General features: G+C 39.0%; 1 protein-coding gene across 1 annotated transcript; it reads right to left on the bottom strand.

Annotated features, from left to right (window-relative positions):
* Positions 1-4,191: 4,191 nt before the first annotated feature.
* On the bottom strand, positions 4,192-6,478 carry LOC102437336 (tetratricopeptide repeat protein 30B). Its single transcript, XM_006083070.3, has one exon. The coding sequence runs from the start codon at positions 6,316-6,318 to the stop codon at positions 4,321-4,323; it is 1,998 nt and encodes a 665-aa protein (XP_006083132.1). The 5' UTR covers positions 6,319-6,478; the 3' UTR covers positions 4,192-4,320.
* Between the last annotated feature and the right edge of the window lie 11,364 nt (positions 6,479-17,842).

Here is a 17,842-nt window from a genome sequence, read left to right as displayed (position 1 = left end):
GATATGGAGCCAGGTGTGACAGAACCTAGTGTCTCTTTGCTTCGCTGCTCTACACTACCTGTGCTGGGGAGTCAGTCTACAGAATTTCTGCTTAAAAAAAAAATCCTCACCCGAAGACATTTTCATTGGTTTTTAGAGAAAGGGAAAGGGAGAGAGAATATTGATCAGCTGCTTGTGCACCCTGACCAGGGATTGGACCCATGACCTTTTGGTGTACGGGACAAGGCTCCAACCGAGCCACACCGGCCAGGGCCAGAATTTCTGCTTTTTAAAGTAGACTATTAGTCACTGCCCTCTACAGAGGGCACCAGTAATAAAAGAGTCTCCTCCTGTCTATGGAGTGGAAGCCTCAGAACTATCAGACGACTTTTGCTTCTGATGCTGTCTTTCTCTGGAAATGTTTAATCCACTGATGCCTTTATGAAACTCATAAAAGGAAGTGCTGCATTTGATGGACTTAATAACTTTGCATTTTTATAACTTTAATATTATATTCCTTTGAGCTGCACTTAAAAGTGTAAGAATAACCTATTACTATAAGTTATACATCTTCCTATAGAGAGACTGAAATTGAAAGAACTGTTTAAGACTAAAGAAATGTTTTATTATAACATAGAGCCGATCTATATTTTTAAAAAAATCACAGTTCCTTAACATTGCTAACTTAAGTTGCTGTTGAAGGATTTGGACTACATTAAGGTACTCAAAAAGTTGTGTATATCTTATAGCTAAAATGGAAATATAAGTTTAGAATCTGGTGATTACAGTAATGGTAATTATGTGGTTGGACAAACAAGAACCCAGAGTTACTGAAACTAAGGGTGTATAGAGCACAGTAAGTGAATAAATAAAAAAAAAACACGCAAAAACATCAAATATCACTTAAATCCCACTGGAAGATCAACAAGGGATAAAAGGCAGTTAGTAAATGGTGGATAGTGAGCTGCAAGTCACACTATTGCTAGGAAGCTACTTCATGTGACAGAAAATAACTTCAGGAAAGCAGCACAACCTCCCATATATGTCCATATCGCCCACAGTTATTAAGAAAAAGACAAAGGAACCTAAGATGAAAATTGTATTAGAAAATGCTGAGGTTCACCTGAAATAAAAAGCTTTTCTTTGGTGATGTTATCCTTTTAAAATTGGGTGGTAGCCACACTCTGCTTACCTGGACAAACCTCCAGAACTGCTTACCTCAGACTTCAGTATGGAAATGAGCCCAACTAAGGATTATAGACAGGGAAGAGGGGTCAGAAAGTTACTCCCCTAAAGCTTCCCCTCCAAGCCATTTACCCTTCTTATCTCACATTTCCTAGTAGGCTTATTTATTTGTACATCTAGAAACAAATTATTCTAACCTCAGGTCAAACCTATCACTGACAATTCTATACGGATTCTACCTGAGGTACCCTTCTGAGGTTTGGGGCCATACCTATATGTTCCTATATCACCCTCTGGGAGGAAAGGTCATCTGCCCAATGACCCACCTCCATCTCACACAGTTTTCCCATTTCCCGGTTGTCCATGAATGGGTAAGGGTTAGCCACTATACACCTGACCTTTAAAAATGGCATTAGTATGAACATTCATGCCACAGCTGGGGCCAAATTCAAGGAGGGGCTGTCATGAGTAATATGTCATGCTACTGATCAAAGGAGTCTGCTAGGTTGCTCTGCACACAAAGATCAAGTTCTTGTTCATGTCTGAGAAAATGAAAATAACTACTTGTGTACAAACACATGCTTATATTCTGAACATGTGGAGATGGGGAGGTTGGCTAATATTATAAAATACTGCATTTAATATTTGACCTCTTTAAAATATGCTAGGCAGATATTTTGACGGAATCTTAACGGACTAAAGCTTTAGAAACACAGGGAAATCTTTTTTGTGTGTGGAGAAACAGTGCACTACGTTCGTATGTCCTAGGAGCATAGAACAAAGCTTTTCATCAGAGTTTTAGGAATGAAAGCCTTCATTCAAATGGCAAAATATGGAGTCATTGTAAAGTCATTAGCCTGTTAGTGTCAATAAGCAGAGCTGAGTACTTTAAAGGTGAGCTTAAAAAAGCATATCCTAAAAATAAAGGAAAATAAGTGCCTGGGGACACAATCCCAGTCTCCTCCAGTAGGTGTGGCTCATGAGTCTTTGCTGTCACGAGGTAGCCATCTATCAATCCCGGTGGGTGCCTCTCTGGAGAACCACAGTAAGAAAGGGAACAAATGCCATGATTGACCTTTATTCCTTTACTCATTGGTAGGAGCAGTCAGGATTTCCTGATGCATTACTCACCAGGAAATCCCAACTGCCCAGTGGCAAAGGGTTAAAAACTGTTCTCAAAAGCTTTTTATGTTCTGAAAAGCTAAATTACACATAGATACAAACCACAAACACACAGCACCTGGGTAAATAAAGTGTGGCTGAATAAAGGCCTGGCTATTTGCAAAAGGGAATCTGGAAAACATTTACTTTTGGGTGGTTAGTGTTACTTACACTTTATGCTTTTTTTTTTTCTTAAGAAAAAAGTAGTTTGGAGGAAATGTGCAAAATAAAATCAGAATTTTAACATGGCTGTTGAAAATAAGATTTCAGTTCATTTACTTTCCAGATCTTAAGGGGCTACGAAGCTTGAGAGAGGCACAGAGCTACTGCACAAAAAAGCAACGTTTTTAATACAAATATTGTTAAAGAACATTTTCTAGATATATACCTATGGAATGGAATGCACTGAGGAGATCATTCAACACTGTCCTTCAAATATGGGGTGAAACATAAAAATGGTAAATGGTATCAACATTAAAAATGCTGTGAATTCAAGACCACTGTACTTCAGAATAAGCCAACATTTCTGATAGATCTAACAGAATATGAACACCCCGGAGGTCATGTTACAGAGGATTTATGCTGAGCATACTTCTGAGTACCAAAGTGGCTAAGTGATTTCTCCTGGAAGGAAAAAAATCATCTCATTATGGCAGGGGGTTCATTAACTTTCAGTAGAAAACTATTAGGTTGAACCATAAGAAATTGCTAGTAGGTCAAACACTGAAAATCAGCAATTTCATATAATTCAACCTAGTACTTTTTTTTTTTTTCCCTAAGCCAAGTCATGTTGGTGTTGACTGATTTGTGGAGAGAAAAGGGGTGGGAAAATTACTAAGTGGAATTAGTGGAGTTCTTATTGGGAGGGTTCTGGGTGGGAAACTAGCATTGTGAAACTGTCAGATAATGTTACAGAATTGACATTTCATTGTGATAGAGGTAGGAGAGAAGTTTGATGAGGTCATGGGAATAATGTAGATTTTTGCTTACCCAAGAGGATACAACATGCAAACAAATCTAGCATTAACATATCCTTAGCAGGAAACAAAAAAGTAGTAATTAGAACTGAGTTTTTAGGGTACCTCTACCATGAGTCACTGTGAAGGATAAATGAGAGCAGTTAGGAAAAAGAGTAATAGTATATCTATCTTGTTCATATATTCAAATTAACAAATGAAAGAAAACCATTCTTTACAACATAGCATCATAAGGCTGTTAAGAGCACCAGACTTCCCGCCGAGTCTTGCACATTTAAAAGAAACATAACCTAAGTAGTTTTGGTTACATAGAATGTTACATCTATATTTAAAAACCCTGGCAAAACATCCTAAAGTCTATGTAAATGTATGCATTACAAATTAATTATGAGGGCTAATGGTGAGGTGAGAGGACATAATCCCCAATGTTTTATACATTTAATTGATTTCAGAGAGGAAGGGAGAGGGAGATAGAAACATCAATGAGAGAGAATCACTGGCTGCATCCTGCATGCCCCCTACTGGGGATTGAGCCTGCAACCCAAGCATGTGCCCTGACCAGGAATTGAACCCTGACCTCCTGGTTCATGGGTCAATGCTCAACCACTGAGCCACAGTGGCCAGGCCCTAATGTTATTATTAAAAAGCTAGAAATTCTATATAGTAATCAATGAATTCTAGGCTTGACAGTGTTAAGGTCTTGGATAATGTAATCCTTGTGCAGGGGACTCTCAAAATACAACAAAGCACACATGATAACAAAGGAAAGGGAACAGGCATTACAAGTTCTAATACATACTATCCCCATTCCGTTTTGAATGTTTCATAGATACATGTCCAAAATTCTTATATTTCACTTAGTGAAGATTTTAAAAACATGTTAATCAAATTATTTTTATTATGACTGTAAATTATACAAAGTTCAACATGTAATAAAGATACCAATGGCTAAATACAAATAAAACAGTACAAAATACAGATATAAACCAATTATGCTATAAGCCATTATAAAACATGACTACATATTCCATCCTATAATCTCATAAATCAAAGCTTTTAATTGTCTGGATTCATATGTGACCGTATTCTTTCCAATATGCATTCTTTCTTCTTCCAGGGGTTGTTCAATAACAGCAGGCACGTTCCTGCCATAAACTTCACAGTGTTCTAGAAACTGCACACATTCTTGAATAACATTGGCACGAAGCATGACAGTATGTTTTGACATGTTTTCTAATAAGGACAAGAAGCATCTTTTGGCATAGTACCAGGTATCAGTTCCCAGTTTTTTATTGTAAGGTTCCAAGCTTTTGATAACTCGAGAAATTCCAAAGTCATAGTTTCCTTTGGCACAGTAAAGTGTCCCTATCACCAAATTCACAATGCAGAGATGGTAGGTTTTCTTATCTGGGTCATCATAGGAGAGCTGCTCTTCCTCCTTTTCAATCTTCCTCATCAACTCCTCAGCTTCTTCATTTTGACTTGTCATAATATATGAAACACAGAGGTTAGCCAATACAATAGCACTCACATTCAGGATGTTGTTATAATGCTTCTTGACTATGGGCTCATAAAAACCGATGGCTTCTTTGTATTTGTTTTCCTGCATGAACAGAACATGAGCCACATTCAGCTTCCATACATCATGGTCATTGCAGAATTCCACAGATTTGCGGAAGATCTTTTCTACCATTGAATAATTTTCAAGGTTCCAGTAGATCTTTGCCTGGGCCATCAATACAGGAATATACTTCTCCAGGATGTCATCATATTCATTCACTGCCTTTTTGACCCCTTCATCATCTCTCATGTGTCTTCCTTCCTGCACTTGCACGGTGAGTTTCCGAAGTTGCTCAGTCAGCATCCCAGCTAGCCCATCCAGCTTAATAAAAGCCTCTTCAGGAGCTGTCTGGCAAGTAATCATGGCATCTAAGAAGTCATAGAGATAAGGTGTGAGGAACTTATAAGTCAAGTGGGCATTCTCTGCCAGGACATCGGCTGCTAGGTCAAAATACTCATATTTGCAGTAGAGCAGCAACAGGTTGCCAAAGGTCTCTGGGGGGAAGGGGTTCTGTTGGAGCAAAAACTGTAGCTTTTCAAACCCTTCTGTAGGCCTGGCATCCATATTCATCAGCGCCTGGTTGTGCAGGGTCACAGGGTCTAACTCTTCCTCTGCCCTTGGTGGCATGTCAGTGAGGGCTTCCTGGGCCACCTCATAGTTTTTCAGTTGGTATTCTATGGCTGCCTTAAGGTTGAAGGCTTCCACCAGTGCAGTCTGGTGAAGAACAAAAGTGTTGCCAACACTGTGAACATCAATGCCCTCAGTGGTCATGCCCACACCTAGCTCTGGGTGCTGGCGGATGCCACGCTCCACAATGTCAGCGATATGCTTCAGTGCTGGGCCATATTGTCGGCTGCTATAATAGGCCAAAGCCAGATTGTAGGAAAGGTCAGGCCGGTAGCCCGAGGCCTGCAGGGCTGTAAAGAACTTGGAACACGCAGCTTGATACTGTCCCTCCTTGTAGAGCAAACAACCCAGGTTGACCTGGCTATCTGACTCGTTCTCACCCCCACTGTCTTCACCCCCTTCCCCACTCAGCAGCTGCTCCACCAGGCTCCTGGCCCCGGGGAGATCGCCCTCGCTGTACTTGATAGCAGCTTGTAGACGGAGGACCCGGCTGTGGTAGGCGGGGTTGTCCAACAGGAGGAAGGCGACCCGGGTGGCCTCGGGATAAAGGCAGGCCTTGTACAGCGCCTGGGCCTGGTACAGGCGGTACTGCTCCAGCTCCGGGTGCAGCTGGCTCAGCTGCTCATAGCACTCGGCCGCCATGGGGAACTCCTGCAGGCGGTAGTAGCAGTAGCCCAGCAGCGACAGGCCGGCGCGGCTCCTCGGGCTCCGCTGCAGCTCCCTGCCCAGCAGCTGCACCGCCTCGGCGTAGCGGGAGTCCCGGATGAGCCGGTACACGGCCGCGGTGAACTCCCCGTCGGGGATCGGCGTACTGCCCAGCCCCGCCATAACCGCCAAGATGCCTGTGCGTCCCAGTTACCAAGGCAACAAGCCAACCGGAAACGGAAAACCGCAAAGAAGTTTGGTTGTTTTGTTTGTTTTTGTGCACGTTCCCAAAGTTACTTTTAGCGGAAGAGTCATACTAGGAAGAAGTCATTAATGTGAGGTGTCCATACCTGATCTCGCTCCGGATGAGTCCAGGAATGTGAGCATCTTTAGTTTGTGAGGGGAGAGAAATCGGCTTTAAGTAATTCAGCGACAAAACTCCTCCTCCCGGCATGCACCGGTTCAATTGCGCCTTCGCGGGAACGTGCTCGCGCTGCATCCTGGGAGGCGTAGTCTCTGAGCGGCCGGGAGATGAGGCTTGGCTCACCTGTGTTCCTGTTGCAGGTGAGGGTTGCCGCCTACTTGTTTCGCCGCTCGGGTCTCAGGCTTGGAGCAGGGAGGTTTAGTTCTGAAGTCCCTTGGGTTTTGGAGCCTTTTAGGCGGTGTCGTTGTGTGGTGCGGTTTCTCGTCGTCTTAGTGAAAGGAACAGAAATGGAAAAGGCGGAATGTCAACTTTGTTTCTCCCCGAATTAGAATCGGTTCTGTTCTGTTTTCGGGCCGCCCTGAGGGCACAGGTTCTAAGAACAGAATAGTGCAGCGACGAAGAGTCCTTATTTTGAAGTTTCCAAAGATAAACAACAAGAAAGAGTGCTTTGGGTGGTACCTGGTACTGGGAGAGGATTGATTGGCTTTAGTTCCAAGTGTCTCCCGCTCCGAGTTTTCCGCAACAATGGATATTAGTGAGCACTTATTAGAGTTTAACCTGGTCCTACAGCCTGCCTTGATCCTCCAAAGGTCACAATGAAGTAGAAACATTGGAAAAAAATTGTGACCTCGTTTTTTACAAGAATGAAAAATATAACAACAAAAAACCCACAAAGTGTTCCATTTCCTATGAACTCTTACTCTTCTAACTCTGAGTCTAGACCAGTGGTTCTCAACCTTGGCTGCACGTTAGAATCACCTGGGAATCTTTTTAAAATCCTGATTTCTGGGCCTCATCCTCCGGAAATTCTGTTTCTTTGTTACTAATGTTGTGGCCTCACCCCATAACAAAGAAACAGAATTTCTGGAGGATGAGGCCCAGAAATCAGGATTTTAAAAAGATTTCCCAGGTGATTCTAATGTGCAGCCAAGGTTGAGAACCACTGGATTAGAGGATGGTCAACCTAATTAGCCAGTCTGTGGTGTGTGTGGTGTGGGGTGTGGTGTGGTGTGGTGTGTGTGTGTGTGTGTGTGTGTGTGTGAGAGAGAGAGAGAGAGAGAGAGTGTGTGTGTGTGTGTGTGTGTGTGTGTGTGTGAGAGAGAGAGAGAGAGAGAGAGAGAGGGGAGAGGGGAGAGGGGAGATGGGAGACGGGAGACAGGAGACGGGAGAGGGGAGAACCTGTACTTGTCAGGCTTTAATAATGTTTTTGGATATCACTGAGATGAAAAAAATTGGATTTTCTTTCAGTTAAATTTATTTTTAAATTGCCTACACTTTAATTCTCTCTTCCTCCCCCACCCCCAGATTCTTAGTTTGAAGATTTCTGTGGAGATTTGTTAGACTGTACAAGAAACCATTCTGGATTTTATTTCTTCCCTTCATCATGTATTCAGAATAGATTCTCTGGATTCCATGTTACTACCTCAGGGCTATTTTTATGTAAATTCTTTTTACTTTAATGGTGCCTATCATGGGGCAGTGAAAAACTAGGGACTTAATTATCTTATAAAATGATATTGGATGACTAATAAAAAAACATACCCATAGTTTAGGCTGACCTGGACACTCTAGAATTTGTGGGAGATGAATATACTTTTTCAGTCAAACATTTGAAAAGTAGACGAAGATAACAAAAGACAGAACTAGCTTATTCCAGTGAGGTACTGGTAAATGTTCAGCTTTCATGATAATAAAATTAACTATAATTTATGAACATCTATCACATGCAGTCCCTCTGTTGGTGGCCTGGCATGAAGGGGTGTCTTTCATACTCTTCTATGATTTTCATTAGCCTAACAACCACGCAAATGAATATAGTCCAAGTAAAAGCATGTCTTTGCTATATAATTAAAGACTTTAAGGCAAATCCCTTATCTGCCTCTTTCATAGTATTGCTGCCAATAAATATTTTCTATATATACGTGTTGGAGCCACCATCAACCATATTGCATAGCACTCTATTAGACTATTCATATATATTATCTCTAATTTTAATAATCTCCCCGTATCCTGCATTTACAGAGGGAAAAAAGCAGCTGACTCATGATATACAAAATATAAATTCATTAGGAAATAGTTACTGATGAATTAATTGAATGGATGTATTACATCAGAATCTAGTTTTGAAGGAATACTAGTCTTGCTTTTTTGGATTGTTATTTTCCCATTAAAACAAACAACCCTCCGACCAGTGTGGTTCAGTGGTTGAGCATCAACCTATGAACCAGGAGGTCACTGTTCAATTCCCCATCAGGGCACATGCCGGGGTTGCAGGCTTGATCCTAGGTAGGTGGCATTCAGGAGACAACCAATCAATTATTTTCTCTCATCATTGATGTTTCTACCTCTCACTCCCTCTCCCTTCCTCTCTGAAATCAATAAAAAAATATTTTAAAAAAGAATATTGGTAAGGAACTATCCCTTTAAAAGACAATAACCAACTTTGTTTGAGCAGTAGAATTTGAACTTCCTGGCCTGAGTTGCAGCTGTGAGCAGATGTTAAGAAGTGATTAGTGAGAGGTGGTCTAGGTTTTGAGAAAATGCTGTTGGCCTCAGGGTGGATTTTGCTACATAAGAGGAGGCATGCTTACCACATAGAAGAATTTCATTCAGGCCAAATGTATAGAAGCTGAAAGCATGATGTTTGGTTCCTAACATGCTTATCTTTCTGCCTCCCAAAATGTGAGATGATCAAATCCCATGTACATTCTACTTGGCATTCTCTTTTAAAACTAATTGGAAATTGTTGTTTCTTATTTCTCTTGTAACATGACTACTTCTTTTTGGTAAATATTGTTTACTTATGAGTATTTCAACCATAGCTATGGTTAAACATCTTCCTTGATAAAGGAAAACCTACAACATCATTTTCTAAGTTATTATTTCTGTTTCTTGTTCATTCCAGACCATTTTCTACAGGATGGCCCACTTGAGAGGCTCAGTATCCTTGCTTCCTCTGGAGTCCCTGTGTGTGTGCATTGATTTTTTTGTCCCTATCTGACCCTCTTTCCACTACCTTTTGCCTCTTCCTCCCCACCCCCATCCTATAAATGGGAGAAAAGAATAAATTAGTGCCAAATTTGTAATGTAGTTCACTGATAGGAGTAATCTTTTAAGACGTTTGGAAAAGACTATATGCTTAATCAACATTTGGAAATATTTATGCTCAGTTGTTGAGAAATTTAACCTCTTGAGAGCTTAGTCATTTTTCTCTGGCAGTTCCAGCTCTATTAATATTTTATGTATAATGTATGTCCTTCTTGATATATTTTGCTTTTGATCAAATAGTTTCTTTCTAGAAGTCCAGTGCACTATCCAATGCCAGAGCCAGGTTAAACAAATAGTTCCTATTTATCCAAAGTAATTTATTAGGCAGAACACAATAACATGGTTTATAAGAAGGAATTATCAGGGAAGACACAATTGTGGGTACGGCCATTGAAAAATTCATTCCCCGCAGTTGGAGTGTGTTATCAAATGCACTGGTGGGGCTGTTACCCAAATCACTTAATTTGAGCATTTTTCACTGCTCCTATTTCAGAGAGATAAGAAATGATTCATGGTATCACTTATTTTTGCCAAGAGTGATATCTTTCATGGTGAGATATATCCTGTCTATGCTTGTTTTCATTTCTGTAATATAGCCATGAAAATAATACATTGGTGGGAAAGGTCTTGAAGTCCATGGTCAGAAGATGATATTTCTTTTTTTAAAACAAATCTTTATTGTTGAAAGTATTATGTATGTTCCCCTTTTCCGCCATTGATGCCTTCTGGCCCGCACTTACCCCCCACCACAGGCCTTCACCACACCATGGGTCTGTGTCTCTGGATTATGCATATATGCATACAAGTTCTTCCCATCTACCCCCACCTCTCCTCTGAGATTCAATGGTCTGTTCCATACTTCTATTTCTCTGGATCTATCTTGTTCATCAGTTTATTTTGTTCATTAGATTCCACATATGAGTGAGATCATGTGATATTTATCTTTCTCTGGCTGGCTTATTTCACTTAGCAAAATACTCTCCAGGTCCTTCCATGCTGTCTCAAAGGGTAAGAGATCCTTCTCTTTTACTGCTTCATAGTATTCCATGGTGTAAATGTACCACAGCTGTATCTACTGATGGGCGCTTGGGCTGTTTCCAGATCTTAGCTATTGTAAATTGTGTTACTATGAATTCTGGGGTGCATCTATTCTTTCTGATTGGTGTTTCGGGTTTCTTAGGATATACTCTTAGAAGTGGGATCACTGGGTCAAATGGCAGTTCCATGTTTAATTTTTTGAGGAAACTCCATACTGCTTTTCATAGTGGCTAAAAGGAAGATGTCATGAGTCTCTGAACATATTGTCTAGCTTGCAAAGCCTCCAAATTCTTTTTTCATCAGAGTGTCCCATGAAGGCTTTAATTATCAGCTATCCAATTGTCTGCAAAGTACTGTACTAGTCCTTAAGGCTTTTCTCATAACTCTCTGGAGAATTATGAAACACATTCCTGGGGCCTCTGGACTAAGGGACCAACACAGAACCAAGCCTGTCTTTCAAGCCTCCTGCTCCCACACTCCCCAAATCCAGTGAATCAAGTTCTGACAATTCTGCCTCTGAAATATTTCAACCCCTTTTATTTCTCTTCAATTTCTACTACTGCTGCTCTGATTTATTCCACCACCGTCTCTCTCCTGGACCTGTGTCAATGTTCCTAAATGGCTTTCCCTCATCTCTTCATGGGACACTTTCAAAGATTTCAAAGCACTTTATGTCCCTCTTTTGTTTTACATTGGGAATCTCATTAAGCCTTTAAATGCACTTTACCATTTCTCCCAGGAGATCATAAGATTCTTGTGCAACATAGAACTCTAGGGAATTCTCTTCCTAAGTCAGAGCTTCTGTCTCAGGTGGGTAGGATATCATTCACCCCAATGATTCTTGCTGCTTGAAAATGCGAATATCTTGGGACTGAGCCTTCATATGATTTGGAAAGGAATGGTTGCTATATATGGTATTAGAAGTTGATGTATAAACTTCATTTGATTTAGTCACTTTCTTCTAGTGAGGATTCTAATAACATTATTTTGTTTTATAAGCCCATAATTGCTTTTCTTCTGGGTCTCTATGCCATGGAGGTGTTCTTTGCCCTCTCTGTGGCTTTTAATCCTTAGAGGTAGTTTTGTCCTTTTCTAGCCCCAGAACCCTGCAGACCTAGAATACTATCTGTATGGGTCATAGAAAACAAACAAACAACAAAAAACCCCCACACAAACAAACAAGTCCCCATCCCCCCACTTTGGCATAACATACTTGAAAGAGATAGCTAGTTCAGTATAAAACCATCTGAAGTCGATTCCCTGTTCTGCCATCACCAAAAACGTAGCCCTGGAGAAGGTTCTTAACATTACTGAATTATAGTTGCCTTATTGGTAAAACAGGGACCACACTAATTCCTTTGTTCATGATAATACAAAGCATCTGGTCCATAGTAGGTTCTTAATATTACATAACTGGAGCTATTGAGATTCCTTGGAATAAAATTACTGAGTTAAGTATGTCATCCAGGAGCAGATGTTCTCTTGACACTTCGAATGTTATGTCCCCAAGTGCCTGATAAACTCCAGAATGTGCAGGGACAGTTATCTGGCATAAATTAGTGTATTTATTAAACCCACTTCTTCAATAAATTAAAGCACAACTTAAATATTATATTTTGTTCGTGCAACAAATTATTGAGTGCTTGCTCTACCCAAGGCACTATGCATTGTGAAGAATCTGGAACTTTCAAGAAACATACAGTCCAGAGGAGATACCACAAATATATTTAAAAAATCACAACCCAGACAATGTGTGCAGTGCCTTGAGTGATGCAATGTGACAGAGGTTCTGAGTTTATAGTAAAAACAAGCTCTCATTCGGCTAGAGCAGTGGTTTGCAATCCTATCAGATACTGTGCTCCTCCCTTTTATAACAAACTAGAGGCCCGGTGCATGAAATTCGTGCATGGGTAGGGTCCCTAGGCCTGGCTGGTGATCAGGGTTGTTCAGGGCCTTCTGGCTGCCAGCCGGAGCCTTCTTTCATTCCACGCCACCCCCTGGTGGTCAGCGCATGTCATAGTGAGCGATAGAACTCCTGGTCTCCTGGTCCTGAGGGGACACTTTGCATATTAGCCTTTTATATATATTATTTTCCAAGGCCTTCTTTACTATTTTGAAATATTATCATATGTAACATTCTACACACATGATTCATTTTCTCTTTCTTCTTTCCTTCCCTTCTTTTCCTATTTCTCCCCTTTAAATATCAGGTATATGAACTAACTGATCAGAATCCTTGATTATTGACATATTCTCCATTATTGATCCAGGCAAGGTCCTCTTCTAGTGTTCTGTTTGTTCTGCTAGTTATTTTTTTAAAATTATGTGGATTTGTGACACTACATATTTTTTTTAAATATATTTTATCGGCCCTGACCGGTTTGGCTCAGTGGATGGAGCGTTGGCCTGCGGACTGAAGGGTCCCGGGTTCGATTCCGGTCAAGGGCATGTACCTTGGTTGCGGGCACATCCAGGGGGTGTGCAGGAGGCAGCTGATCGATGTTTCTCTCTCATCGATGTTTCTAACTCTCTATCCCTCTCCCTTCCTCTCTGTAAAAAATCGATAAAAAATATATATATATATTTTACATTAAAATTTAGTTGTTTTAGCCTTATACCCACTGACATCACCACCCAACATAAAAGGCAGGACCTTTACCCTAACATGCCTCTGACTCTACAGATACCAATGCCTCCCAAACCATCCTCTTGTTTCCCTTATCCTAGGTAACCATCGACCTGAATACCATGCTTGTCATTATCTTGCTTTCCTTTTATATATAGTTTCATTATTGCATCTATATGAGTTTCTTGAAGATGTCTTAATTTTAGTTGTTTTAGCCTTATGAAAAGGATTCACATAGCATATACTCTTTTCATTTAATGTTACAATCTAAGATTCATCCATATTGCATGTTTTAGTGTGATTCGCCTCTTTCTACTACTCTACTATATACCATTGTGTGAATATTCCATAGTTTACTCATATCATCTGTTGAGGGGCATTTGGGTTGGTTATAATTACTGTTTTTTTGGAGTGTCATCCTATACCCCAAAAGGTTGTGGGTTTGATCCCAGGTCAGGGCATATGCAGAAAGCAAGCTGATTGAGCTTTCTCTCTCATATCAATATTTTTCTCTCTCTTCCTCTCTCTAAAGCAGTGGTTCTCAACCTGTGGGTCGCGAACAATGAAAATACATCCTGCATATCAGATATTTACATTACGATTCATAACAGTAGCAAACGAAAATAATTTTATGGTTGGGGGTCACCACAACATGAGGAACTGTATTAAAGGGTCGTGGTAAAGCATAGGAAAAAAAGTGCTGCAGTGGACATTTTTGTACATGCTTCTTGGAGTACATTTCTACCTAGAAGTGGAATTGTTGTGTCATTAGAGTACTTGAATGTTTAACTTCAGTACATAAAGCCAAACTGTTTTCCATAATAGTTGTTCTAATTTATATTCCCATCAGCAGTGGATAAGAGATTCTATAAATCCACATTATCTCTTTGTATTGTCAGAATTCATGTTTATTGGCCATATATAATTTCTCTTTCATGAAAAGCCTGATTTTGTCTTTTACTCATTTTATGTTAGATTGTTAGTGTTTTCCTTATTGATTTTTAGGAGTTCTTTACTCATTATTCTAATCTTACATCAGTTATTGCAAGCATCTCTTTCTAGTTTGTAACTTCACTTTCTTTAAGATAAAGTCTTAAGTATAATGTCGTCAAATTTATTAATCTTTTTTTATATTCAATGCTTCTTATGTCTTATTTTTAAAACATTTTTTTATTCCATGACTAGATATATCCACATATAATTTTAAAATTCTGTTTCCACATTTATATTTTTAATCTGTCTGGAGTTGATTTTCATATATGAAAATGAATAACCATTTTTTTTCCTTGGCTTCATTTATTTTTTGTGGGTTTTCAACAATTTTTTGTTTTAATTTTTTATCTTTTATTTTTCAATTACTGTTGAGATTCAATATTATATTAGTTTCAGGTGTACAGCATAGTGGTTAGATATTTATGTAATTTATGAAGCGATCTCCCCAATAAGTCTAGTACCCAACTGGCACCACACATAGTTATTATAATATTATTGACTATATTCTTCATGTTGTACTTTATATCCTCATGGCTATTTTGTAACTGCCAATTTGTACATCTTAATCCCTTATCATTTTTCATCTAGGCTCTCAACTCCCCTCCTCTCATCTAGCAACAATCAATTTGTTCTCTGTATCTATGAGTCTGTTTTGTTTTGTTTGTTTATTTTGTTCTTTAGATTCCACATATAAGTGAAATCATATAGTATTTGTCTCTGTCTGACATTTCACTTAGCATAGTATACTAAGTCCATCCATGTTGTCACAAATGGTAAGATTTCATTCTTTTTTATTGCCTGGTAGTATGCCATTGTTTATATGTACTATTTTGTAATCCAGTTGTCTATTGATGGGCACTTGGCTATTGTAAATAATGCTGCAATGAACATAGGGGTGCATATATTTTTTTGAATTAGTGTTTTGGATAAATACCCAGAAGTGAAATTGCTGGGTCATAAGGTAGTTCTATTTTTTAATTTTTCAAGGAACCTCCATACTATTTTCCATAGTGGCTGCACCAGTTTACAATCTTATAGTGTCTGTTTTTATGCCTGTATTATAGCCTTGTAATATAGTTTGATATCAGGCATCATAATATCTCTAGTTTTATTCTTTCTCAAGATTGTTGTGACTATTCAGGTCCTCAGCTTAATTTATTAAACAGTCTCTTAGTTTACCTCGATTGCATATGCCTCTTCTGTAATATACAGAGTTCCATATATGCATAGGCTATTTCTGGGCTCTCCATTTGAATCTATTACAGTTTATCAAGTTTTGGACCAATACAACATTATCTTGATATACATAGCTCTATTACAAACCCAAATGTGGTTGGGCAAATACCCCATCTGAACTTCACTTTTTCAGAAGTGAAGAGTCATGGCTCTTCTTGGCCCTTTGCATTTCCTAACATACCTAATTTTAAAAAATCAACATAATGCCCCCACCATAGTATAAAGAAGAAATAAAGGAAAATGCTTTATAAAATAATATGTAGTTTAATATATATGTGATAGGTCATGACAACACCAGAAATACATACCCACAAATATTGAGAAGGCCCCCCTAGAGTAGTGCAGCCACCATTGTGAGCTGACAGGTTAAAGAAGTGAGGAGCTACCATAAAGTGCCCTTAAATGATGGGAGTATTTAAGCTAGCAGATTTGAGAGAGGGAGGGAGAGGTAGAATTTCAGTGCAAAGGTAAAAAATCACAAGGTATGTTTGTAGAATGTTCATCCTGACAAAGTTGGGAGTGAGTTGGAAAGAATTTTTTGAATGTGTTTGTTTATTTGGGGGGTGCTGGTGCAGGCGAAGGTTAGTTAATGCCTACATCACAACCCCTTGGCTGGTATAGTCCAACATACAGCTGACCCATCTGCTTTTCTTTGGGCAAATCATCTAGAGACTAAATTAAGTTCTGAGAACATAAACCAATAAACCAAAGCAATAAATCCAGCTTTAATAAAAATGAAACAGCTTCCCACATTTCACTTTGAGCCGTAACTTTATTAAATACATTTACCTTGTATTTTATTAAGCACATTTTTAACAATCTTTTTTTTTAATTGAAAAGTTTTTTCTATTGTTTCACTTTGCTTTTGTGGATAGCTTAGATCTTTTGTAAAACAAAATTTGGATATTTTTAAGAGCATGATTATTGTTGCCTGATAAAGCCACATTGTAGGAGAGTGGGGAAAGGGCCCCAATTTGATTACATGGTGACTAAACTGGCCTAGTGAGAATTGCAATCTTTGTTGGGTAGAGGTCCTTAGGCTGTATTTCATTTGTTGACCCTAGATCTAGGGAGTCGAAGGGGAAGCTATTTGCTTGCCTCTTTAGTAATTAGCTTTGTTTAAAGATTCCCTGTAAGGATAGAATAACTATTTTTTAAAATATATTTTATTGATTTTTTTACAGAGAGGAAGGGAGAGGGATAGAGAGTTAGAAACATCGATCAGCTGCCTCCTGCACACCCCCTACTGGGGATGTGCCTGCAATCAAGGTACATGCCCTTGACCGGAATGGAACCTGGGACCTTTCAGTCCGCAGGCCAACGCTCTATCCACTGAGCCAAACCAGTTAGGGCAGAATAACTATTTTTTTAAAAAAACAATTAGTAAGACAGTGTCTCATAGCTAGCGTTAATGTTGAAAGAGTATATTCAGAATGTGTGTTTCATAGTCTGAAATATGATATAACTGATGTAAGTTTGTGAAGGGTCTTGAGCCTGATTCCAAATACATTAACTCTGAAAAAAAAGTACAATATTATTTAACCCAGACGTTCACTGTACCCAAATCATACTCTTTTATGACATTTAAAATGTTTTTTTTACTGCTAACATATTTCAGAATTCCACCACTCTAGCTTGCCAGTTTTTGCAAATAAAATACAGGACATCTAGAATAGGAGAAGTATATTTTGGACATATATCAAAAGGTTATTTGTTTATTTGAAATTCAAAATTAACTGGGCATTCTGTATTTTATCTGGCAACACAGATAAATATTTCATATTCAGATTTTTCACTTTCTACTGAATTTTTTATTTTCTTACATACTACTTTTGGTTGCATATCCCTTCTTTAGGTCTTATAGCTATACAAATATGGAAGACACTCGTTTTCCTTACTCTCTACCAAATACTATTCCCACCAGGTACCGAGTAGGAGTAAGGGGTGTGTATGTGAGAATGATAGTGCTAGAGAAGCAGTAAAACCATAGCTCTTATGCCAGGTACAATATATAATTGCGTGTGAAAAAGAACGTCAGTTCATTTGGGTATATTTTTATATATTGAACTAATTAAAATGATCTTCATTAATTAATAATGATCTTCATTTTTCTTTCAGAAAATTAATTTAATTCAGCTCCTTTTAATATAAGATATCCATGGTAACAATGGTAGGGTAAACAACTTATACTGAAAAGATTAGCTATTCCTAATCTACAAAGTCCGTCCGTCATGTCCTACACTGAGAATTTCACACTCCTTTTCTCTTCTTCTTGAGCCAGGGACTCCCCACTCTCTTGCTGGGCCATTCCTTTCCATCATCTCTTCTCATCTCTCCTAGCT

Source organism: Myotis lucifugus, unplaced genomic scaffold (assembly GCF_000147115.1).
Source record: "Myotis lucifugus unplaced genomic scaffold, Myoluc2.0 scaffold_5, whole genome shotgun sequence".
Classification (NCBI taxonomy): Eukaryota; Metazoa; Chordata; class Mammalia; order Chiroptera; family Vespertilionidae; genus Myotis; species Myotis lucifugus.
This window is presented reverse-complemented; position numbering and strand designations above follow the sequence as displayed.